At 36.1% G+C, this 27305-nt stretch overlaps 1 protein-coding gene across 5 annotated transcripts; it reads left to right on the forward strand.

The window, feature by feature from the left end:
* Nucleotides 1-1061: 1061 nt before the first annotated feature.
* On the forward strand, nt 1062-25967 carry LOC132257277 (nuclear receptor-binding protein homolog). 5 transcript variants are annotated; one of them, XM_059754118.1, is made up of 12 exons: nt 1095-1177; nt 1337-1509; nt 2412-2718; nt 19027-19251; nt 19781-19911; nt 20021-20199; nt 20788-21075; nt 21574-21733; nt 21797-21983; nt 22455-22583; nt 22652-22775; nt 23423-25967. In XM_059754118.1, the coding sequence occupies exons 3-12, from the start codon at nt 2581-2583 to the stop codon at nt 23806-23808; spliced, it is 1947 nt and encodes a 648-aa protein (XP_059610101.1). In that variant the 5' UTR covers nt 1095-1177; nt 1337-1509; nt 2412-2580; the 3' UTR covers nt 23809-25967. The 5 variants fall into 5 exon arrangements, with proteins under 5 accessions (XP_059610103.1, XP_059610100.1, XP_059610104.1 ...); XM_059754120.1 differs by having other exon boundaries at nt 1062-1509; nt 22464-22583; XM_059754117.1 differs by having other exon boundaries at nt 1063-1509; nt 2419-2718.
* The last annotated feature ends 1338 nt before the right edge of the window (nt 25968-27305 follow it).

Here is a 27305-nt window from a genome sequence, read left to right on the forward strand (position 1 = left end):
GATTGGTAACAAGAGGACTCAACTCAAGAGACTCGAGAAGTCGCCTTCTCGGCCAATTTGCGTCCCCTCTGTCTCAAGCTCTCTGCGCCTCTGACGTTGGATTGAACGTGACAGAGACAGATTTCAGATTTATGCGCTTTATGCTATGTTTCATAAGGATTTATTTATATTTTTCAGTACTTCTCGAATATATTTCTGTGATTGATTGCGATCGGAGAGACTTTCGATTCTTTATATCAAACTTTCCCGGGGCGTTTTACATTGATTTGTATGAGTTAGAAAACATTTTAAGCCCCTTCATCATTTCTTTTTATCTATTGATTTTACGGATTTTCTTCAGTTATTCTTTGGCACCCGTTATCCGAGTTATTAAGACCAAAATGTGGATTGATAATTTCGCTGAATTCTGAAAATTGATTCTCACGCCATCATTTGCGGCTTGTGACGATTTGTCAATGAATGTGAGAGTTATTTTTGTATCGAATCTTCAGTTCAATCGTTTTTTTTTCTTGAGCTGAAAAACACATAAATTTCATAGTAAATAAATGTTGATGTAATATCGACTATTTTTACCATTACACTTGCTTCCGTTTGTCCATTTACTCTATCCTAATTACATTCGGAAAGTAAATAACGTGCCTTTTTTGTTTATTGGCATTTGCTGAGGAATTGAACTTTTTAATTTTGCAAGATCGCCTTGCCGAATATCAAAATCTTGTGAAGCTTTCATGAGCTTTTCCAAATCACCAGCTATATCTGTTTTCGCGCTCAAACTACTTTCAAAGATTCCCAACAGATGGACGGAATTTAATAGGATTCGAAGCTCAACGTGAAGTTTGCTGCGACATTTTCAGATGCCGTACAAATGTGTATTGCTGAGAATTGTCCATGGAGAGTCCCAGGACGTCGACAGCACGGAAAAATCAATTTTCACGGTCGTGGGGCAATGGAAAACATGAAGTAGTGGATCTGTCTCGTGACTGTTTCATCTCGGCATCACTTCTGTGCAATTCACGGAGATTTCACCGTGTTCTGCGGGAAGCATTTCAGTATTTGGGAGTACGGGAAAACCGGTCAACAGTTGGGCGACAAATACTTTAGTGGGACGTGAAGTTTGACAGTGTATTTTGTGAAATGGCCAGTCGTTTCAGAAAATATCGTGGCGAGCAGTTTCAGAGTGAGTTTGGCGTAAAAACTGTGCTGTATTTAGTGGGATAGGTTCAATATCTCAAATCAAAGTTGCTCTACGGTCAATAATGTATTTTGTCTGTTAAATCGATGTGAGCCGGTAACCTTGGTCGTCTCTTTCTATATAATAACTTGCATACATATATAGGGAGGTGGAAAAATATTGCAAAGTGAAGAAATTTTCCACGCTTTTTCTTCCCACCCGACTAAATGTCTCTGTGGTGTCACGAGAAGGAAAAAGTTTACAATTTCACGTTGGATATTGGATTACATTGTATCGCAAATGGAAGTGAAATGTCTGAAAAAGTCTAAAAGTTCTGGGTAAAAATGACCGACAGAGAGAGAGAGAGAGAGAGTGAGATGAGAAGGAAAAAAACTGCACACCAACACGCACACAGTACGGTTGTGTGAAATGCAGCCCCGTCACACGCCCAAGCAGAACACGTCTGGTTGAAAACAAGGCGACTCAGTGTCGTTCAAGAGAGCAAGAGACTCTCAATTTCTCCAAAGACAAGAGGAATCCAAGCACCTCGTTGTGACATTTCTTCGGGCTCAGCCCATCTCGCGTCCGGATCGCCAGACTGTGTCTGAAGATGCACCAGGTGTCGTAGAGAGACTGCAGATCACTCCAAGGGACGCCCACGAGCGGTCAGAGTCACTTCCCCGTCGCCTCGATGCACATTGAGTGAGCCACCTCCGCAGAAGTGTCACTACCCCCGTGCCAGTTGGCGTCTCTTCCACGCAATCTGCCCCCGATTCGCCGATAAAAGCAGCCCGCGACTGCCTGTGGATCGGCACCAGGCAGTGATTCGTGTGCCAGAGTGGCGGATACCAGTGCAAACTGGGGGATTTTTCCACTGGGCGCCCCGGAGAGGAGTGTGAGAAGTGACATTGGACGTCCGGAGAGACATAACCTAACATATTTGCTCAATTGTGTCAACACAGCAAACGCGCAGTGCATCTGTTCTGCTTGCCTCCCTTTCACCCTGTTCTCCACACTGCGCCACACCTTCCGGCGCCGTGGGGCCCGTGCACGGGGCTGCAGAGTCTGATTCAGCAGGAAATTGGAGCCCCGCAAGGGCCTGAAGAAAAACAGTGTCTGTGGGCGAACGTGTGCAGTGTTTTCTTTCTCATCTTTCCTCCGGAAAAGAGATAAAAAAGAGAAATGCGAGTGTCGGCATGAAGTGCATTGATAAAGTGAGTTGTGTGATTGTAAAATCTAGGATTTAGGTGGTCGTGCATCCATTGAGCGAAGCAGGCAAAGAGATAAGCAGTCCCTTGGCCGCGTTGCAGCTGAAGGCGAGGAGAGAAGGAAAGGGATTTGTGGACAGACGACTCAGCAGAGCCCCCATTTCTCTCGCAACTCTTTGCCACTCCGTGTGATATTTTGCCATGCCGGGCAGCCGATCGTCGCGATCCAGCAACAACGAGCCAGACCATCAGAAATCACCGAGTGGCGAAGATTCCGAAGATGAGAGCGAAATCTTAGAGGAGAGTCCGTGCGGACGATGGCTGAAGCGGCGGGAAGAGGTGAGTCTCGTCTCTCAATCCTGTTCAGTTAGGTCTCTCTGGGTGAGAGTTGTGCAAGTGTTGCGCGAGGCTCTAAATTTACTGGTGCCTCTCCTTATGTATCATCTGCACTTCACACATTTTATTATTAATGCGTGTGACTCGTCGCGGTGAATGTGAAATGATCCATTCATCGGATGACGCTTCCTCTTGTCTCTTGTGTCCACCTCGCGAAGAAAGCAGCAGCATTCACGCTGTGCTGGTGATTAGTGGATGGGGTGTAAATAAAAATCTGCCACGTTTAATCTCCGACTGTGTACGTTTAAAGTAACATTTGAAGAAGAAGTTTGTAGCATTGTGAGTGGGAAGGAGAGGATTAAACATGAAAGAGAAGCGCGGATATTTTCGTTTCTTGCCAAATTGACCAGAGAGGGAGAGAGAGAAATTCTAAATAGCAAAAAAAGAGCGATGTTGGAATCGTAAATAAAGGTTCTTTCATTTCAATTTGAATGTGGGTGGCTAAAAATACATAAGCGCTTTCAATTTGAAGAATCCCAACTATTTAATGCACTAGCGCCAGCGGTCAAAGTCAAGTTTCTCTCTACCCAAAAGCAACAGTCTGCACTTGTGACACTCTTTCTTGCCCAAAATCCAAACTCTTGGGGACATTTAATGGCCTCAGCAACATCTGCAAGCGGATTTTGTTCTCCAAAAGAATTCGTATTGCTATTTGTCAAATTTAGTCAAGGAGAGGCTAAAAAAGACTGATCAAATAGCTCGAACTATAATTGTATACAAAATTTCTATTAATAATCTCACAGAGAGTCTCGCAAGATAACCGTTGTCTTCCTTATTTTTCCACCACCACCGCCGCCAACAGTCATATGTGTTTCATTGATGCGCAATTTGTCGCGTTTATCAACGTATTTTTATTGTTTTTTTCTACGCAAATACTACAATTGTCTGGTCTCATTGTGCACACTATAAAGGCAGATTATATGCAATTGAATCGCGTGGCATTTCAGTGCTTGCGATTTTATTTTTGATATAACTATATAAGATTGTGGAATGTTTGCGGCAAAATAGGATCATCGATTTTGCCTTTGTTTTGTCTCTGTTTCATATTAAGAAAGAGCTTGTGAGAATGTAATTAAATACAACCGAAGTGAAAAGGCATAAACTTCAAGTTGTGTGATTGCATTCTAAAAAAAACAGAGTGTATGAAATTTAAAGAGACAAATTCAAAACATCAACATTTATCCTCACATTTATCTCGGTAAGATTTCTGATGTTGCTATAAAGCCATGAGGATGAACTGCATGATAATTGAAATTTGGCCATATGCCATATATTCCATTATTTTCGAGGTTAAATCTTCGATTAAGATTTATCTTTTTACATATTTCACTAAATGCGCTCTTTTCAATTTACACAAGTTTGGCACAAGAAGTTTGTGCTTCTTAACAACTCAGCAAAGGTATTTAATTTCTTATATGAGATAAGAAATTAGTAGAATAGAAATGGTTTTGTGTTTAAAACAGCTCTTTGTGAATCTTCCATTGCTGTTCAACGAATAGTTGCGACTGATGATGACTCAATATCTTTTCATGTTTCTCGTGGATTCGTTGTTTTTGCAATCCCTTCTCACTATGTCTATTAATAGACCTATCATATCATGAAGTAGTGGCTTTAGTTGAGTGTGAGCAAGCGAGACTGAGAGCGAAGACGAACTGAGTAAGATCAGGGATGACTGTTTCATCTGATAGTCCACAAGATGTATTTCCTTGTCTGTCTCTCGCGTGTTGATCTTCGGATGTTATTCATATTGCAGAAACTCACCTTTCCAGAACAGAATACTGATAAGATATTGCTTCAGGATCTGTTGTTGTTGGATATATTTATGGGTTGTGGAAAACAGAAGAAGCAGAAACCCAATTTAGTATGGATTACTAATTTATTCAGAGGCAAAGCTTGACTTTGACTAGTAATATTCTATCAACAAAACAACCAGACTTAATGTGGACGGATGAAGAAGATGAAAAAAATAACGAGAAAGAGAAGAGATAACTAAATTGGCATAAATGAATTGCCTTTTGAGACGAGAACTTATTTGTGATACTTTTTCTCTCTTTCTCACTCTCTCAAGTTCATTGTTCACGTATGAATCACTTTATACTGATTTTAGATACATTATGTATATCTTCCAAACACATTTCTTCCTTCGACGCTCTTGTCTTCAGTATCTCCTTACGTTGTATATTTTCAAAAAGCAAAGCACTATAAGCTTTGTGTCATCTGTCTCTCTGGGTTTCAAGGAACAACAAAATATACACACACATAAAATTTCTATATGGCGATGGGAAAGTGACTGTAGTTATATCTTTAAACTGTAACTTTGCTCAACAATTTTCCCAGGAAAGTTTGATGACTTTTCTCCAAAAAAGAGAGAGATTCCACCTTCTAAACTGAATTTTGATGTTGTACGATATATAAATTCTCCTTTTACTCTTTGAATTGTAGTATAAAATTCTGTGCTTTATGGATTTTTTGGCCAACAATAATATGAAATATATATTAAAAATTTATCCGTCACATATGAAAATCGATATTAATAACGAGAAAGCATGAGAAATGTGACAATGTATTTCTGGAGAGAAGGAAAATGAGATGAAAAAGCGAAAAATCACGTAATATTGACATCTTTGTGTGAAGAAGAAGATGAAAGGAAGAGGAAACACATTAATGGATATTGAGAAATTTAATTGTGAAAGTCATTTTTTACTCCATTCCATGCTTTTCTGCGGTTGTGTAGAATCTATTAATAGGACTTGAGCGATTTATTGATATCTGCAGTTTAATGTATTGAAGGGGGGAAAGATGACCGGAAAAGAAGTGCGGCTTTTGACCCACAACGCCTTATCACACACTCAATTTAGCACAATTCTTGGGCTGTGGCTATAAATTATTCGTGCTGTAGTTGTTTTAAAATGTTCGCTCACATGTGCAAATTTTATTCTTAAAGTTGTTTTAGGTGTGAGAGATAAAGAAATTGACGTACAATTGCAAAAGTTAGAGGAGTGCAAAATTTGAACTCATCACCTTTTCGCTCTCATGTTAGTTGTCAAGTCACGTTCTTGTTGTATGTAGAAATTCAACACGAGTGCGGAATTATATAACGAGAATTGAGGCAAAATGTATGAGATATGCGAATGATTATTATGAGAAGAGCTTAGAAATTCTATTGCATGAAACTCGTTTTTTTGTCAATGAAAATGATGTTAACTAATCAATTGTAAATTTCATATAAAAAACACACATTTATGAAGAACATTAGCATTGATTTTTCCTTAGCTAAAGGCGGATTTTTCACTTTTAATTCAATTAGATTGCAATAATAAAATTGTAATTGCCTTTGGGTGAACATGTGTATGAAGTTAATCCACATGACTTTACTTTATGACGTGAAATTTGTGCAAAGCACGTGGAGAAATGTATCTTCAATGAGCGACCGGCTTCTTGGCGTCGAATTGTAAATTGATTTGTCACTGATAAAAAGCATTTCTATTGGAGGAATTCATTGAGTTGATGTTTCACTGTGTGTAGATTATTATTATTATGTTTGCATGTGCGTATGATGTGAGTGTAGATTTATTTGATATACAGAAAATTGCTAAGATAAAAGAGGATGAGAAGAGGTGTGAATTCTATCTTTAGGGTATTTTCTTCTTCTTCAACTGCAGACGATGAACTATTTTCTGCAATGCTCGTCTCTCTTCTTGTGTTTTTCCCTCATAACCTCTCGTTCCGCACATTGTACATAAATGTGCGCTATATAGCGTTGAAGAGTATATGTATTTCGTTAAAATAAAAAAAGGTGGGATGATTAGGAGTAATAACATACTTAACTTTCCCGGCATTATGTTCATTGGGCCGTGGACACTCATTTCCACGTCGAGTGGCGGCTGGCATCTTCTCTCCTCTCCGCATGTACATTTCTGGTCACGGACACATGGGAGCCACTTGAGTCAGACACATGAGCAATATTGTGCAAAGTAATGTGAAGTTGTGGCCTATCAACACTCCACTCCTTGGTGATTATAATGATTGCTGGTCACACGAAGCTCCCGTCAAACAAATTGCCACCCTGTCGCGCACTCAAATGGGGAAGTTCATTCGCCCACCTTCCTTTTCTCTTTCTTTTTTTTTAAATCTTTTCATTAATGGATATGATAAAGAGTATATGCAGAAAATGTGGGTTCGGCGGTTTGAGAGTGCAGAAGGAAAAGGAGGAAAGAAAAAATAACGTCCATTTAACTGAGATTTTATTATAATTACAAATGAATAGTTAAACACGTTTGTCATCGACACACACTCGCATCGTTGAAAGATCATTGACTGTTTTGTAGAAGTGAATGGTTTGTGTTTCTTGAGATTTGAATTTCACTCGTTCACACATTTCACTATATATTGTTGTACAGCGCAAAATAGAGAGAGAGAGAGAGAGAATTGCAACGATCGTAAATCCGAAAATGGCCAGTAAAATTTTGTGTCTAGTAGGAAAGATGGAGGAAATGGCAATTTTATTTTCTCTCAAACCCTCAATAATAATGCCTGCACTGACGTGTTTGAGTAGTGCAAAGTCGGTTGTGCTTGAGAATTGCGACCAATTATGGATATTTATAATGAATTTGTCACCTGACAATATTATATTTGAGTCAGCAATCAATGTGGAAAAAAAGAGTAATAATTACAACCAATGCGAGTCACCTAGAATGACAAACTTCCTCAAACTCGTGTCATAATATTTTCTGAAAAAAATCAACTTAATATGCCTCGTGCTCAGCTTTTGCGTCTGTCCTCAACACTCAGACGCTCAAACACTCTTGCTGCGTGTATTTATTTTACATTATAGAGAAATAAATAGTGTGGAAGGACACTTTGTGTAATATTTAGCGCTAATTCTTCTTCCTCGTTCCTCTTTTTTCTCTTCTTATGTGGTGTTTCTTTGCACATGAAGAAGAAAGATTGAGAAAGCCACTGGTTATAGTTTAAGTAATGATAGTATCCCACAGATGTAATTTTACTTTCTTCTCACTGACTTTCAAGATTATAATCTTAAAATGTAATGTTTTCGGTAAAGAGGAAGAAAAAGTTTTACGCCAGAGATTCTCCGAAAAATAAACCATTGTCTTTTGATGCTCTCCCATTTCACGTTGTTGGTTTTTGTGTGCTGCTTTTACCGCTCTTTGAACTTAACTATCTTCGCAATGCAATAATATGTACATTCGTGCGGGGCGCAATGAGGAAAGGTTACACTGCTGCGATGTGTGACGAAAAATGTTTTCATTATCAAGGGGAATTTGTGACTCATGAAATTATCCATTGAGAATTGAGGAGAAGCAGCAATATTTGTGTGATGCAACGCGCCTGAGAGGCACCCAGAGCGCTTATTTACTTTTTTCGCGATCTGCGTGTCTACATAGGTCAATTATTTTTGACCCATTGCGTCTATTTTCAATATACTATGTAAAAGGAATAAAATTAGAAATTGCCTTTGTGATTGGCGAGCTTAATTTACAAATCTTAATCTTTATATTTCTATTTGATTTAAAATTTTTAATGAAAAATTGTTATTCCCTAAATACTTATAATAGTATATAGCAAACATGTACATAAGTATTTGCTAACGAAAATCTAAGATCACACCTTCACTTTGGTTTTTTTTATGTATAACAGTTATTGGATTTGCGAAAAAGCACATGTTGTGAAGTGTATATTAGCAGTTGTCGGGGAAGTTCTTGTTTGTAAATAAAATCACACTTTATCAATTGATAATGTGAGAATGTGAATTGATAAAAGGAGAGCTAATTCGGTTAAATCTTCAAGCACATTCGTATCACTTGCCTGAGTCTTCTGTTCGGTCATGTGCTCCGTCTCGCGCTCAAGTTCTCGTCTCGGTGTGTATGTTTGTGGTGGTGTTTGTACAAATTCTGTTTTGTTGGTTTAACGTGAGCGAAAGAGAGAAATTTACAAAATTCATCTATCTCTGCTTTTTGTTTAATTTCAATAAAACCAACGGAAAAATTGGCATTCTGAAAATTGATGCAATCAAGCGAATGACTTTAGTCTTTGCACCAGGCCAGGTACAAATAATGCACTGAATTCTACGATATCAATGAAGATATTTAAGAAAACACACATTTGAAATTATCAAATTTGTAATTGCGGTTCAGCTGTAATAAATGTGTCAATTAGTGGTGAAATTGATGTATATACATAACACTTTATTCCACTAACACTCAATTAGTGATTAATCTATAATTATTGATGGTGTTTCGCGTGGTTTAATAAATGTACGCTAAGGTCAAGACCAGTTACATTATAGGAAAAATTTTAGTTTATACAAATGATGCTGAGTCAGTGGAGAGTGCTTGAGAATGAGATGTTGAATGGGAAGATTTAAATGGCGCTTTGTGGTTTTTCTAGAAATTAAACACTTTGGTGAAATACCACAACGTTTTTTTTTTCTACTCGAATTTCGTATTAATTGTCCAATGAAAAAATAGAAGTAAAGACTTGAAGTATGTTTTAACATGACATGATGTACAAAAATGCAGTGAATACAGACAGAAACCTTTCCCCAAAGTGACTCATACGGAAAACTTTTTTTCGGTTCTGGACTTGCGTGGTATGTGAAAAGCATTACTGAGTGAATTAGCTTTGAGAGGAAGAGAGATAGACACGTTCTTAATCACGTCCATTTGTATAGAGAGAGAGAATTTCGTGAGTCACTCAAATTGTTTTGCTTTGCTGAATGAGGAGCTCTTCACCTGCATATAAATTGTATCATTTGCTATGAATGTATGAAAAAAAGATGAGATTTTAACTTCCGGATATTACTAAATACTGGTTTAGATTCTCTGTGTGTGATAAAACCTTTTTTTAGAGTTCAGTTCACAAGTCCACAGTATGCTTTCTATATGTGATGTTATACTATATCTTCTCGCATTTCTGTTTCGTCGACACTCTTCTATTGGTCACTGGGAATTATCAGTGTTGCTATGTGATGCCTTTTCTTTTTTCGGTAGGATCAAATAGAGGTGAAAAAAATGTAGCTTACCTTGACATTTTCTCGTCTTTTTTCACTCCACATCTATTTCCATAAAGCTGTGCCACCCTCTGAGGAACAATGCCACCCATCACCTGCCACAATTCACTATACGTTGCGAAAATTCGGCGAAGGTCCCGCGAAGACAAAAGAGAGACCGGCGAAAATGTTCTTCTTCTTCCAGTGCTATAGTTCACTTCGTGGAATATTACATGAATTGAGCCGCAAATGTTAATTAAAAAACCGACTTGCCTCTCATCATGATATTTGGTAGTTCTTTCCTATAGGACAAAGTGGCGCCCTAGGAACAAAGACAATTTATTCAAATTACTACAAAAATTTTTTTCGGATATAATTAAATAGCAGAGAATGGCATGGAATTAGTGTAGACAAGAATGTTTGGCAGAAAAAAGTTCTATTTAACCTATTAAATATGAGATTGTATTACACACGACAAAACAGTTATTTGGTTTTCATTTTGACGTTGGAAATAATTCTTGGCAGACGAAAGTTTCTCTTTGAGTGTTTATATCTCTTTTTCGACCAACATAATGAGAGAAATAACCAAGTGAAATACATAATTTAACTTTTATTTGGATATTATCTATTATGGAGATTATGAAGGGGAGAAGTTCGCGTGTTTTGTTGACATTTTGGGCGTAACAATTCGATATCATTTAGGATTAAATCAGCATGACAGAGAAAAAAATTGTGGTATTATCTCTGTTATTATATAAAAGTGAAAACCTTATCTATTTTAGCTATTAGAATTTAAAAGTTTCATAGAAGAACTAAGTTTTTTCTCAAATAGATTGCAGGAAGAATTCATTATCAAATGTAATTGAAAAATTATTCAAATTAACAAGTAGAGAGTATGCGAATGAAAATTTAAGTTATCGTTTAACAAGTTCTGGGTATTAAGATGTGTGTACATTATGATGACCTTGGCACCCAATAAAAGTCACACCATTTGATAATTGAACTATTTTTCTCATTCATCCAATTCGTATTGGGATAGCTTCTGTCCCAATACACTTGTTGTAATGGTGCTCATTCATCGCGATGCTCCAGTTCTATTGTATTGAGAGAGAGAGACATGAATGATGTGAAGTGCAAAAATTCAGTATTTGTGTGTTTATCAAAACATTCCATTCTAATCACATGCTTTAACATTGACCATGAGATATTTTCTCTTTGCTGGAATTCATGTAAAACATGTGAATTGTTGTTAAACTTTACAACATTTCTTGTTCCAAATGTGTACAAAGTACTGTAACTTTGTCTTCTGTTGGACTACAAAGTTGTTCTTGTCTTCAGTTCAATGCCATCGAAAGGATGAATTTGGGGGGAAAATGCTGTTCTCTGCGGTATTATTACGTTTTGATAGTGTGATATTTCCAGAAATAAATTTTTGATAAAAACATGAATGGAAACCACATGATAACAATTCTCCTGCAATGTGAGTGAGCACCGTGTGTATAATTTATGAAACGTGTCGTTGGGAGGTTGTTGGGAAATTTTCTTCTGGTAAACCCCATTCGTCAAAGAGCACGCTGGAAGTGATAATTAGCGACAGTTAGATTGTGGGCACAGTAGTAGGTAGTTCAGCGGAGGATGACGATTTGAGAATGTAATTGAGGACTAAAAATAGCATCTACAAGTGTAAATTCAATTTTTATACTATCTAATCTCAGTCAATTATGTGCAGAGGAGCAAAAAAAAACGAAAGAAAATTGGGGGACACTTGATATTGGAGAGTTTTATATCAGGAAATGTTTCGAGAAAATGAATAAAATAGAAGTGCGTCTTATCAGTGCTTTAATGACTTAATTATGAGATTGACCTCGTAAAAATTTTTCTAGTATTGAAGAAGCGTTTTTTTCATAACGCACAAAGTGAATAAATAAGATTTCTGAGGAATTAATGGAGTGGCAGAAAAACTGCGCGGCAAATGAAGTTGTAATGAAATTCTTGTTATCACTGAAAATCAAAGCCAACATCTTCTTTTATGAAGCGTAAATACAGATGATTTTGTTAAGTAATTCATCAACACTTCAGTGCTTTTACGTACTTAGAAAAGCTTAAATCAATCGACTTTTTCTTAAACTTTTTCGGTCACAACAATTTAAGCTCATTTCATATGGCTTCCGGAGAGGCGCCAAGCGTGTGACTTTTGATGTTTGTAATTTAGTACTTGTGAGGATAGAATATCCAATCAATACTTTTAACTACTGATGATCGGCTTATGAGAAGTGTATTGAGGGAAATTTCAACAAAACCTTTAATATATATGGTTGTCAATGAAATTCAAGTGTAATTGTAGCGCAATTTGTAAGTGCGTTTTATCTCTAATTTATGCCTCAATTCACTAATATACTCACATATTACCATTTTTGTCGTGTTTTCTCTTCCCTTCTCTTCTTTCTACGCGCACCGCTCTTCCAATCACTTTTATTAAAATATACACATTGGCGAATTTCACCTTCAGTAATTTGCGAATATGGTGGAAGTGAATTCAGTACTGAGAGTGTGGTTTGGTTGGAGTGTTGTGAGCGTGTGTGCAAAAAATTGACCTTCGATCCAAAGATCTAGGAACTTGCGAAAGTTCAACGAACGTTTCATTTTACAACTAGACATTATATACAGATATTGCAAAGCTATTTTTAGCCAGTGCAAGAAAACTACATTTTTTTTCTTTTACGGTCTCTCACATGATGTTGATTAACACGAGGTAAAAATCAATGTCTTCATTGAATCTCACGAAGATCGCGAGGATATCTGATGGCTTTTTCGCTCTTGTGTTGTGTACATTTTCTTGTGGTTTTATGCTGACTGATGGAGAAAGAGTAAAAGCTCTTTGGATTGCTTTTCAATTTCAAATTGTCTTTTTAGTGGTTGACTAGAAAAAGAGTGCTGTTAATGTGGGGAGAAATGAGAGTGGAGAAGAAGAAAGATGGGCAATTTCTCCAATATATATGAATCAATATAGTGAGAAGAAAAACATTTGATATTCACGTGAAATTTGATGCTATGCAAATTATTGAGATATTCAATGTCAATCGTGATAATTTTATTTTAGGGGTGTGTTTGAATGATGGAACATTGCGATGAAGAAGAACATCCTGACATTCTTTTTGCACTTCCCAATTAACGCATAGATTGATTTCTTTTCTCTTCTTTGCTATGCGATGCGCAATTTGAAAAAAGTAGAAAAACCAGAATATCAATAATTTTCAACGAATCGACATTTTTATCATATTATTTTTCATTGAGTAAAATAATTTGCATACCAAATAAATTCCACAAGAATCGAAGTCTTTTGTCTCACAGAATTCACGAAAAAAATGCAAATATGGTTGAATGAAAATGTAATGATTTGAAATATCGCCAGTGTAATTTGGCTGAGGTGATGTAATTACATGAATGCGGAGAACTTTTCCATATCCTGAGACACACATCGTTCGATGCGGAGTAACTTAAGTGGTGCCATTAATTTCCAACCTCCTTGCGGAAGGAAGAGCCATTTCGCATATATGTGAAATTTGTCAAGAATCCAAAATGTGTGTGTTTAACGCAAGAGACGAAGGACAAAATCAGCGTCACGCTCAACTTGGTTTCCGAAAATTTGGTTGTTTTGTTATTATTAAGCCATGAGTTTTGTGTACAGAAAGCCAGAAAGTGAGACGAGGAATTGAGAGGCAGAGAAGACAGAATGTAAGAGAAGAAAGTTGTGGTGTCTAGAGACGAGAGGATAAAGATTTTCAAATGACTTCCTTGAAGAAATTTTTTGCTGATGGTTGTGAAAGAATTTCTGTGGTGGAAATTGAGGAAATAGAATATCATCGCAGTGAATTTGTAACATGAAGGCAAAGCATACGTAATAGCTCAAAGTCTTTCGCATTTTTTCTCTTTTTTTTTTTTGCTTGTCTCTTCAACTGGGTGGAAAAATGCCATCAAACTGAAATTCGATGTGTAAAAATAAAGAAAAGTATAGAAGAGAGCAATTTTTACGTATAGTCTGTCATCATCATAATATGGCCAATATGAGGTTGCCCTCGTAACACAGATGTATTTGTTCCTCATATAAAATGTTGTTCACAGCGCAAAAAAGAAGAAGGTGGAAGGAAAAGTACGCTTATCGCCTGAGATTTTCGGCCGAAACAGCGCGTCTCGTGCAGAATATTGACTTGGACAATTTACACAATAATACAATTTACGTGCAGACATTATTTGCATTACACAGCGAGGCGCCATTTATATAGAAAATATATTTTATAATTGGATATTTTGGCACGAGATTTTATATGAGAGACGAATGTGGTTTGCAGACTGTGTGAAAGAATTGTATGTTCCTGTTATTTATCAGGGAAAACTCATCTCTTGAGTCGCTGTATACATAATGATGAATAACGATTTGATTGCTGTGCATGGTAATTAATTAAATTTGCCTGAAATTTTCGTTGAATATATTCTCAAAATACACTTTCATTTTGAGTATTAAGAGTCGGTGCATGGTGTGAGAGAGTGTGATTGAAATATGGGAGAGATTTATTTATTAATGCATTTTGGACATGTGAAAATTATGACTAACAATAATAATAACTTGAAATGTAAAATACAAAATTGTGGTAATTGAATAAAGTTTTGGTCAATTAAGTCTACAAAATGTGTTCCATTTTATGAATATTATCACAATTAATGACAATATCTCAATTTTACACACTCACAATTTGTCTATATTAGCATTTGTTGCTGTTCTTTTTTTTCGCGGCTATTAAAGACTATAAAAAAAACACTGAAAATAGAAAACAAAGTACGCGGGGTTTAAAGGACACAATTTGATGTCACCTTTCGGATTATGGGGGGGGAAAACGTGTTGAAAATCCTTTATAATCGTCGAGAGCAAGTTGGCATCTTTCTGACACGAATTAAATTCTCAATTTGCTTTTCATAGCGTAACACTGTGATGAAGCCACGTTGCGGTGATTTTCCACCTTTTTCCCGTTCATCAAACTAATTTCAATTGACAATTTATTGATATTACTTTATACAGTCGTTCTATGAGAACATTTCACAATTTACAATTTTATTTGCAAAAAGTCATGTCTCGTCAGGGAAGTTAAGCACGAATTTATGAAGGTTTTGTCTTGTGTGTGCTTTAAATTGGATTTGACTATATATATTCATGTGTGTTATATAGAGCTTTGGTGCGGTTAGAATGATTGCAGAGAATTCAACTCGTAGGCGCACAATAATAATGCAAATGCGTCATAGATTTGCACTCTCTGTTGTGTTGAGAATTTAAACAATAGGTAGAAATATTTTACATACAAATATTTCATAGTTTTATGCGACACAACACAACAAGACATGCTCTTGACCTTTGTATTTTTAGTATTTTCTCCTTTCTGTCTGTTGTGTGTCTATGATTTGAGAAAGACATTATTCATTAGATTTTATTATTCACTTCACTTCGAAATGATTCTCTAAGCGCACAACATATATTGTAGAGTGACAATGAAAAAAAGTGATGTAGACAATAAATTCAATTTTCTTTTTAACACGCCGCAGTGAGGAAAAAGAAGATCGTGCAGAGAAACAGCGAAGCAAAAGAATCGGTTGCCAAGTTGAGAAATGAGCATCTTAATTAATTTTAATAATTTTCATATGTTGAGAAGTTGTCAGTTGATTTCTGCCAATAGACTTTTATGATAATGCATACGTATTCACATATGGTTATATGCTGTATTTTACCCAATAACTCTCAATGTCACGCCTGTCCATCTGAATCATGTTTGCTCAAATTGTCGTAACATGAAAAATTTCTAATCAAACTAATCTCACCAAACACCTGTTCCCATCAACATTAACAACAACCAAGACAATATGCTATTTTGCGTCTTTTCTTTCGGCCAGTGACAGAGAAGACGATTTGTGTCCAAGTCTTTCTTCATGCAATGCAATTTTTGAATAACATTTATAGACATTACATTTATAATTATGCCATTTTTTCCTGAACAGTTTGTCATCATGCAAAATGTGTGAATGAAATGTAACGTGAGTGAATGCATTTTGTGATATTTCTGAGAAAAGAATTTATCTTTCGCTACGCTTCATTAGGAGTGACAATTTAGCACCTCAAACGGGGTATGTTTAATTTGTCAGGTAGTGCCAATTTGCCGAACAACACACACCCACGAGAGTTGGGAAGTTTAATGTGAATTTAATTTACAACACATCTTCATATTATAGCTTTCTCACATATATCGATGTTATGTGTGTAAATATAGCGTAGTGAGAATATATTTTTACTATTGCGCAAAATTACACGTATATATACACAAAATGCCTATTTTTAGAGTAGCAATTAGGAATATATTTGGATATTAATAACACATATAAATAGGTAATGATTTGGGTGTAATAATAACGAATGATTACGTTATCTGCTTGGGAGAAGATTTCTTGGAAATTCAACATGTTTCCTTTTTGCTGTCGTCATTCTGAGAAATGATTATTTCAGCTGTTATCAATGCAGTATAATTGAGAGATATAAATTTAAAAGTTGTTCTGCGATGTCTTGTGTTTTCTGAGGTAGATTTTTCCTTTAAAATGTCAATGAATATAGAGTAATTCTAATGTGATTTATAGCGTAACGTGTGGACTAATAAATATTTATTTTTGAGTTTGTGATTCTCAAGTTCTGAGAAACTGCAAACTTTCAAACAGCTTTAAGTGAACAATCTTAAAGTGAAATGCAATAATGACTCGTTTATATGAGGTGTTCAAAATTTAATACTGACTGAACACCTGTAAAATGTACACATTTTCTTACTATATTTCCTCTAGACTTAGGCAAATATATGTTTTCACGATGTAAAATCGATATCACGGTAAAATTACTCTAGTATATGTACGTGTTGTGTTTATATAAGAAATTCACACGCAAATAAAAATTGTATTTTCTCGCGTACACATTGTAAAAAAAAAGATTATTAGATTGCGGAAAATATATGTAATTTCGGTATGTTGATATTATGATATTAATGGCGACAGCAAATATATATGTGTCACTCTCTTTTCCCCACCACAATTCGCAATGTGGCAATTTTTCTTTCAATTTCCTTACAATGTATCTTTACTGTATTTTAGATGTTTTAAGCTATTGTTATTTTTCATTATGAGTTTATATGTTTTTCTTGTGCGTCATGAAGTTCTTTTGGCTTTTTCTCTGTTGTTTTTCCTGGATGTATGAATTACAATTGTATTCTTTGGTGTTGTGTTATCTTTGCGCAATTTAGAAAATTCCACAGTTTATACATACGAATTTTTATTTTATGTACAATGCGATTTTCAGCTAGATTTTTTTTTTTTGAAACTCTCTCACACTCGCTCTTGACATTGTATAGTTGTTTGTCTTTGTAACATTCGACATGACACACGAGAGAGGTTTGCGGATTTTCTACATTATGCGGCGCTCACGAGCATGGATTTTATATCAACATGTTTTTCACAAGGTCAACAAATTTGATTCTTTTTTATCATCTTGCAAGATCCAAAGATTAGCTAATTTTATTGCAGAGTTTGCTGAGAAAGACAGAAGTTGATATATTTAGTTCTTTGACAGTAATTATTTAAATTATGTGAACATTTTCACATTTCTGACTATTTGCTTTGTGTCGCTGAATATTTGCAACACTTTTGCGCTTCAAGTATTTCTCGTTGTATCATTTTGTTGGTGTTCTTGTGAACAATTGTATGACTATTTACATATCCAACCATTTAATGAATTGTATGACTGCGTCTTAAGACGAACGGACTCATGTGATATTTGTGTTCTCATCTTCCCGTAATGCGTTCTATGGATTGAGAATAAGAAAGACTGTGTGCATTATTATTGTGGTGTAATAATCTCATGGATAAAAATGTCTATTGAAACTATTATTCATTTGATAAACAACTGTGAATTCTGTGGTTATATTTTGTATCAGGTTTTGAATGATTGAGCGTGACTGCGAATCCACATTGCGTTGTGTACTTTTCAAGCATTGTGCGCAGAAATATTTGTGGAATTTCGCCACTGATAAGACTGAGAAATCCCACCTCGTTGTAATGTTTTAATAAATACAAGACTGCACACGTAGTTTTGTGTGGGTTTTCCTCAGGATCATTCATCTTCCCAACCAATTGGCTTCACGCTGACACATGACTCGCGTTGGCGATTGTGTATCTCTGGTTTCGCTATCAACACTCTCTAGTCGTCATCGTTCAATACAATGAGAAAAGTGAGAAGATGCAGTGCTATTTTGGGCACTCGTGCAGCGTGTCTGTCTCAAAAGGACATGCGAACGTCATGGATGGAATGTCTCACTGTGGAGTTGTATGACGATTTTTGCCACGTGAGAAATCATGCGCGCGTTCTTCATCAATTTTATCCGGCTTTTATACAGTACTTTAGAGACGCACACATGTTTGATTACAAGGGCATTTTTCACGACCATTTTCTTCTACTTAGTCTCAATATCAACGTTATCACAGCGAATTTGTGCACTTTCTGTGTGTGTTTATTTTCAATTAGATTGCTAAATCCACAAAAGGGAAACTATTCTGATTATTGGAGGCGGAAGATTGAGTTTTGATTGAATCATGCTTTAGCGTTATTTTTGGTCTATTTCATTTGAAACCATTATAAAATTCACTCATTGTAGTGATTTAGTATTTTTTGAATGAATCAAATACCACACGCCAAGGTCTTTAGCCACAGAACGACGCATATTTTGGGAGAATAACACACAAAACGAGAAAAGAGTGGGGAGAAAAAAAACTTGTTTATCTATGAATTGAAAATACAGTCAACTTCACTATTTTTGCTTTTTTTTCTAAGTTCTTTTTTTCCTTCATTGCGGTACTCTTCTGGCGCTCTTTCTCTCTCTGGCTATTTTCTGCTTGATCATTTTGAACTAGTGTAGTATTTCCGGGATTTTCAGGGTTTGCAGTGAGAGAGAGAGAAAAAAGAAACTTTAAGATAATCTTGTCTTGTTGGCAAATTTTTTGCCTTCATTGCACACTCCCCCGTTGGAGGAAGAAAAAACAGAGCTCAGAGTTGACGCCACGATGAGTGTTTGATCTTTGGAGTGGAGAAACTCTCTGCGTTGTTTCGTTGGGATTTTTTGAATTGAATGGATTTCAAGTAACACTATTCTTTTGCTATTCACTTGCAGCTGGAGCAGAGAGATGTTCCCGGCATTGACTGTGCTTACCTGGCGATGGACACAGAGGAGGGTGTCGAAGTTGTGTGGAACGAAGTGCAGTTTTCCGAAAGACGAGACTTCAAATCGCAGGAGGAAAAAATCCAGCAAGTTTTCGAGAACTTAACACAACTGGAGCATCCAAATATAGTCAAGTTTCATCGGTATTGGACCGATACACATAACGATAAGCCTAGGGTAATTTTTTTTGAACATAAAAACATTGACTTCAGAGCTATTAATTTACCTGCTTCACAAAGAAAATGGATTTAATATTGACAATTACGAGAGTTTAATTGATAAAAGAAACATTATACAACTTTGCATGCAGAGCTTTTCAAAAGAACCTTTATGGCTTTTCTACAAAAAGAATTTATTGGCAACTATCAATGATGTGGAGATTGTTATGTTTTTCCTTCCATCGATTGAAGTGTATGCAAGCACTTAATAGCTCAATCGAATATTACAAGCTGTTTATTGAAGTTTACAAAGCATTTGGCTCATTTTCGTGTAGAATATACTCATGGTTAAAGTCAATTTGCGGACATTTATTTCATTTATATTTTGCGATAATGGAAAATTAGTAATAAAACGGGAAATTTGAAAAATCACTGCTCTTCATCGATAAAATAGCTCTGGGGTATAATAGTATTGACAATAAATTGTATTTCTATCTCTCGTGTGACTGCATTTTCTGATCTGATATTGTCTCTCTCTCTCCGCACAGGTAATATTTATAACTGAGTGCATGTCCTCCGGGTCACTGAAACAGTTCCTAAAACGGACTAAGAGGAATGTTAAGAAACTACCACTGCAGGCGTGGAGGCGGTGGTGCACACAAATATTATCAGCTCTAAGGTTCATATATATATATTTCTTTATATTTATTATGTCATTGTACTTGGTTTATGTATAACTCAATATGTGTTTCTTTTTTTTGTCTCTTCCACCATTACTTCATTTATAGTTATTTGCATTCCTGTTCGCCGCCAATTATACACGGCAACCTTACCTGTGATACAATATTTATTCAACACAATGGTCTAGTAAAGATTGGTAGTGTAGCTCCCGATGCCATTCACCATCATGTAAAGACATGCAGGGATAATATGAAGAATATGCACTTTATTGCACCAGAATATGGTGGTAAGCAAAGTTTACTGGTTATTTTCTTATTACTCTCTTGTCTAGTTATGGTAAAATTGCAATGAGTTATTGATATATAATTGATTTGTGGGAAAATTTATTGGTTGTAAATCTCCATTGAGATTCCATTACAATTGCTGCGCCAAGTGTGTAATAGTTGTGTGTTGGACAATAGAGTGGCGCCGTGTCTAAATTGCAGAGACACAGGAAAAAAAATAGTCTATAAAGTGTGTGAGATTCACATAGAGGCCAATTCTCTGTGTGCAATTAAATTCTATAGAAATTGATGCAAAATTGCTAATTCTATTTTCTAATAATCAATTGAGTCATACTTCAATTGATTCATAGAATTTACAATTGGATTCTTGTACTCAAAGCCGCTCGGTATTGTAGTGCACTGTTAAGCCATTCTCTATAATCAAATGGAGAATCTTCAATGAGTCGTTGACTTGCGGCTCAGAAGGTGTGGGAGGGGAAAAGGAAATGAATGAAATTCTTAGTGATAAGAGAATGGGAGTATTTCATTGCGTGGGTAATTGATGAGTTGTACTATATGAATAACCCTTCTTCTTTTGTATCTCTTTGTAGCTGCCCTGACACCTGCCATAGATATTTATTCATTTGGTATGTGTGCATTGGAAATGGCCGGCTTGGAAATACAAGGCAACGGCGATTCCGGAACACTAGTCACTGAGGAAATGATTACACGAACAATTGAAAGCCTCGATGATGCTCAACAAAAGGACTTCATCCTAAAGTGCCTGAATAAAGACCCCGCCGAACGAGATAGTGCTAGGGAATTATTATTTCATCCACTTTTGTTTGAAGTTCACTCGCTTAAGCTGTTAGCGGCGCATTGTCTAGTTGATACGGCACGTTAGTATCTCTCTGATTATTCTATTAAATCTTTCCTTAATTTATTTGCAAAAACAATGTGTGCAATGTTGTGTGGATTGAAGGAGAAATGCTATTGTGACATTTTTTCCACTCCTTCCGCTCGACATTTTTCCCCACATTCTCACTTGATTTCCTTGCAAATATCTCTGCGTGTGTTTGCAAAGGAATCGATGATTGATGGGGGATTGATGTGGAAATTGAGAGATTTCCACGATCAGTTGATCAAACACCATCATTGGGATGTGACGTTGATTTGGCGCTTTTGATTAAATTGTCACCATCAAAAGTATAGAGAGAAAGCTTTTCCCACTGTTTGTGTGGAATAAAGAATTTCTCAAGAAGCCAAATAGATCGTTTTCTCCCCTGTGAAAGAGATCAACAATAAGAAATCCTCAAATTTTTCACACAATCTGTGGGTGAAGTAGATTTTTCTGGGTGAAATGGAGGAGAAATATTGATTATTTCTTGTAATTACAGCAAATTTACAGCAAGAGCCGACAATTGACGAAGCAATGCAAAGAGTGTATAAACCCGACATTGTCCTTGCGGACATTTCTCGAGCCAATGATCCTGTGGAAGTGAGATTAGCTGATGTGCAATCGGCTGAGAAGCTGGAGAAGTTCGTGGAAGATGTGAGGTATGGATTTGATGGCTGTGTGTGTTTTGAGTATAAATCGATTAACATCTGCAATTTTTCCAGATTTGGCGTTTATCCCTTGACTGCATTTCCGGCCCAACAACCGCCGCCACCGCGACCAAGAGCTATATCACCAGAACCAACGGAGTCTGTGAAGTCAGTGACGCCAGAACCTCTAGATGTAGAAACTAGGAAAGTTGTGAATATGATGTGTAGTGTAAAGCCAAGAGAAGACAGCTGTGATCTAATGGTAAGGAGAACATTTATACTGTTTGTGTCCACAAACCACACAACATTACATGCTTATAAGAAGATATTTCGCAACCCCAATTTTGCATCCACACAAGATTATATATTTCTTTCCACACTGCGCGAGCTCTCCTTGCAAATGCATAATAATAATAATAATAATAATAATAATAATAATAATAATGCAAGTGTTGCACGACACAAGATGACTGAAGTGTGGTAGCTGTGTGGCGAAGGGAGTAGAGAACGATGATGCAGAACAGCAAGCAAGCAAGCAAGAGAGAGAGAGGGAGAGGGAGACCTTGCTATTGAAAAGTTAACGATGCATTGTAGACGTGTGCATGAGGAGTGAAACGAGATAATAAGAAGAAAACGACCATATAGAGACACAGACATATATTTCTAATTTAACAATCCATTATATCGCTCAATGAACTAAAAAAAAATGATATTTATACATTTTAATGTGCAGTGTTTTCAGATGACAATACTACTCCGGATGGATGATAAAATGAATAGACAACTGACATGCCAAGTCTCTCAAGATGACTCAGCGACGCATCTTTCGGAAGAATTAGTACATTTAGGATTTATTCATGAGGTATGGTTTAATCGCAATCCTTCGGCGATTATTCGTGATAAACACAGTGTTTTGTGTTCCTCCTGCAGACGGATCGGGAAAAAATTGCGTCGCTGATTGCAGATACATTGAGCAGCTATTTCAGTAAACTCAGCAGCGCTTTGATGCAGGGCGTCGATCCAAGCCACATGCAGATGCCTGTCCATTCGGCCAGTTAGTAGCCTCTCTCTTTATTTTTACTATTCTTTTTGCACCTCTTCTGCGACTTCTCTGCAGATTTCTTCTTTTATTTCTGACAATAAATCTTTCTATTCTGTTTGATTGATTGAGAGAGAGAGAGCAAATTTATATGTATAATGAAAAATGTAGAATTTGAATACATTTATTTGATATGTTTTATAGAGATGCAATAATGAAATTTCCGACATATTCTTTTAATCAGTGAATTGTCGCTAAAAACACTTTTTTTTTAATCTAGTTTGGTGTCAAAAAATGGGAAGAAATATCAATTTTTTATTTCATGAGTTCTTTTCTTTTCACCTGCAGATTTTTTAAAACTCTTTTCAACGATCTTTTTCTTCTTTCACTGTCCATAAACACTGTTGTTGTTTCAAGTTTTCCATATATTATATTGTCTTTTCTTCTTGCATCTTATAGATTTTCCGTAGACTGTAGAAAGAGAATGTGAGGCAAATGATAAAAGGAGATTTGTAGCAAAGTGTCTCTTAGTTTTGTACATACTTTGGCGAATGTGTGTTTTGTGTGAAGAGAGAGAGAGAAAGAGAGAGAGAAGTAGATGTGAAAGAAATTGTAGATTGAGATGAATTTGTGGCACGAATATTCCGTATGTCGTATTGCAGGTATTGAGCGCAATTGGACTGTGGCGGACAGCAACTCGCCGAGTGGCGGCGGCGGAGGGATTGCGTCTGATGGCCCGTCCACGCCCACCACCGTCTTGGCGTCTCCGGCGTCCACGAGTACATCGATCGCCGCCAATCTGGAGATTCCCGGCGGCGGCGGCGGCGTCCAGAAGCAACTGACGCCGCAGAGTGAGACACACGAGGCGAGTCAGCAAGTGGCAAACGATGTATTGTCAATGCCAACGAGAAGTGCAGCGCCGGAAAAGATGACTTATGCCGCTGAGGCGGCAATTAACACCACCATCGCACCGACATCAACAACAACCACCTTGCCGATCACCACTCAGGCGCACATCAAGAGCGTGGTGCCGCGAGGGGCTGAATGATCCGCGGCGGGAAGGCGGAAGTCGCGAAATTCCGTCACGAATGCTAGCAACAAGGGGAAAGGCCAGCAAGGTAAAAAGGATTGTCCATAGAATATGACTTTCTTCACTGGCACGAGCAGGAAGCAAAAGCAGAATTTTGCGCCTAAAACAGCTTCACACACTTTTACGATAAACGATTGTTTAGTGTTTAAATGTAAAACAAAGAAAAAGAAAAAACAGACGAAATTAATGAAACAAATATGACGAAGACGTTCAAAGAGAGAGAGCGTCTTTAAGCGACTTTGCTTGTACTTCCCATCGCGCACAAATTCGACGTTGAGACAAAATGGGCCTTTCTCCACGACTTTCGCAATTTCCATCCTTCCCTGGCAGTCAGAAAGAAGGTGGTTTAGACATTTAGATTAAGAGACATTTTAGGCAAAGTCCTTAAATCAAACAATATCTTAAACATGAATGAAGTGAAGTTTGAAAGAAAAAATTCACTACAAGCAAACTTGATTGTTAATAATAGAAATGAACGAAATGCAAAGAGGGAGAGAGAAAGAGAAGGGAAAAAGTAATGATGCAAAAATCGAATGAATAGGCATGAATATTACCAAAAAAAAAGAAAAGAAGGGAGAAAAGAAAAGTTCATTAAACTCTGCACAAGTGTATAAAGACATTGTGAGAACAAAGCATTACTGTGTCGATGATTCACGCCCAATTCTTGCACACAAGTTTGCGAAAAGAACTTTCTCAGAGAGAGAAAGAAAGAGACTTTATTTTGCCCAAGAGAGAGATGATCTTCATTGCGACCAGTTTTCACTTTGTAGATAGAAGGCAATGTTACAATTTATCCGAAATGTCTAAAAAAACACTATCAGTGCTATTTCACATGAAAGTGTTACTGCGTGAGAAAGAGAGAGGGAGAAAAGAGGGAATGAGAGGAGTTTTAGAGATGTTAAAAAATGCGCTGTGAGCACAAAATACATATTTTGTAATGATTGCAAAAAAATTATGAATTTTGAAATGTGAAGAAACACGATAACGCAATTTCCTTAATTCCTTTCCTTTCTGCATTAGGATTCTGAACAGGATTTAAAAAAAAAACTTGATTATTTTACTGTCCGAGAAAATACTTTTTGAACACATTTTATGACTAAAGTTTCCTTCCGCAAACTTGATTTTTGTTAGAAAAATGAAAGAAAACACACTTGAATATGAAAATACAGGGGGCGAGGCTGTGCAGATCATTGGAAAAGTATAAAAAAAAACTAGAGGAAATCATTGGATAAAATGTAGAAGATTTTATGTGGAAAAATTTGCGAGAAAACGATTGAGACCAAAATTTCGACTTGAGATCAGGAATGAAATATTTCGAATTTTTAAACCCTAGTCTCGCACCCTTCAAAAAAATAAACACGAGTTTTGAAAATATTACAAAAAGACAACATTTATACTTCTGCAGAATACTTTTCTCATTGCTTCTAATTATGATTTTTACACACAGTGAAAGTGAAGAAAACAGAATCGATATTATTTAATGGTATAGAATGAAGAAAACACTTTATCGACAAAGAGGTGGAAAGAATACATAAAACATTAAATGTAAGTTAGTTGGATTTTGTCCGAATATCAATTTCGTTCAAATGGAATTTGATTAGCATCCATATTTAAAATAGGAAGATAGAGAGAGAGAGAGAGAGAGAGAGAAATGTTAGTAAAAAAAAAGTGGATTTGTCAAAATTCTTCACGCGACTGAGTTGTTTTTCCTTTTTCTACAAAGAAACTCCCATTTATTTGATGTATTTTTTATTAGTTTATCAATTAGAAATAATTTTATACACTTATATATTCATATATATCTATATATATATATATATACATCAGTTTTATTTCTGCACTAGAGCAACATATTTTCCAACTGCCATAGAATTTTTTTAATTTACAAAATTACAGAAGAATTTCAGTGAGAAAAAGGAAATTTTTTTTTAATTTGTGCAAATTGAGCCTTCTTGAAAACGAACGTAATAAAAATTCATACAGCAAATAGAAAGAAAAGAAGAAGAAGAAGTAAAAAAAAACAGAGAAAGAGTAGAAATTTGGAAAATATCCAATTCTCAAGCCATTTGTAAAGTAAAAGTGAAAAAATATGTATTAAAGTATAGGCAAAATTAAAACCAACAAACATATAAAATGTGGAAATAGCACGTAAAATATTAGACCTTACAGTAATTTCATTGTTAACGGGAGGGAAAGAGTGAGAGAAAGAGACGCAAGAACATCAGAACGAAGTGTAGAAAACTGAGAGGAAAAGTGAAGCTTAGTGCAAAAGCTAGTCATATCGAAGAAAATCCCAAAAATGTTCATACGCAAAGGCAGTAGATGCTAGTTTACGTAATTATAAATGATAAAGAAAAAATGATAGTAAATAGAGGAAATAATAGTGAATATGAATATATATTTTATATATGTGCGCGCGTGCGTGAGTGCAGAAGGCATATGCATAATGTTGACACGGAGAATAAGAAAAAAATCACACTATGAATTAATCTTTAAAGAGTAATTGTGAGAGGAGAGAAAACATTTTGCTATATTCTTTTTCTACGAAAAGCGCGTGTGAAGAGAGTGTGAGTCATTGGTGACATGTGTGAGAGAGAGAGAGAGGGAAAAAGGAGGAGATAAAAAAACTATATCTTGCACTATTCGGAGTCCAGGCAAAGAAATTCGTTCGTTTGGCAAATTTATACATCTTTTTTTGTGTTTTTAGAGAGATTATTGATTTATTCCCATGGAAAATTACCTGAGAAATTTTGTAAATTGACGAAATATTCCAAATACCAAAATTTGCGTGTGTTCTTGCTTCACTTGTAATAAACAACAACAACAACAAAAAATTCTTTATATGTCATAAAGGAAATCAAAAGAATAATTGTATTTTGACTTATTGTTTTATGTTTTATTTTTTTTTGTATATTTGTTTCATTAGTTAATTCTTTTATGATAATATTATATTGTAAGCTTGCAAGAAAAAAAGGATATTTGTGTCCCCCCAAAAATCGCCCTGACGCATTTCAATTTAACAGATTAAAAGAAGAAGAAGAAAGAAAGAGAGAAAGAAACAAGAGAAATCCCCTTTTAATAATACTCAATTTTTCATTATGATTAAGATGAGGAAAATGGTTATTTGTAAATATGAGGAAAATTATATTTAGCTTCTAAAAACTTCTAACATGAAAGACGAGATGCGACACGACAAATTGCATGTCTAATGAAAAGATGCTTCTTGTAATAGGACAACAAGGGAGAGAGAGAGAAAGAGAGAGAGAGACGAGGCAAAAGATTATATTATATAAAGCTTGTGGAAAGAATGTCTTTTCTCTGTTGTATTTTCACATCTTCTCATCCTTCTTTCGGGATCTTGTTGCGAGTTGGACGATGTTGTGCGTGCGTGCGTGAGTCTGTCGCGGGCGAAGAGCGGCGGCGGCGGCGGCGGCGGCGGGAAATAGTTGTAGAAA

Source organism: Phlebotomus argentipes, unplaced genomic scaffold (genome assembly GCF_947086385.1).
Source record: "Phlebotomus argentipes unplaced genomic scaffold, Phlebotomus argentipes genome assembly contig_42, whole genome shotgun sequence".
NCBI lineage: Eukaryota > Metazoa > Arthropoda > Insecta > Diptera > Psychodidae > Phlebotomus > Phlebotomus argentipes.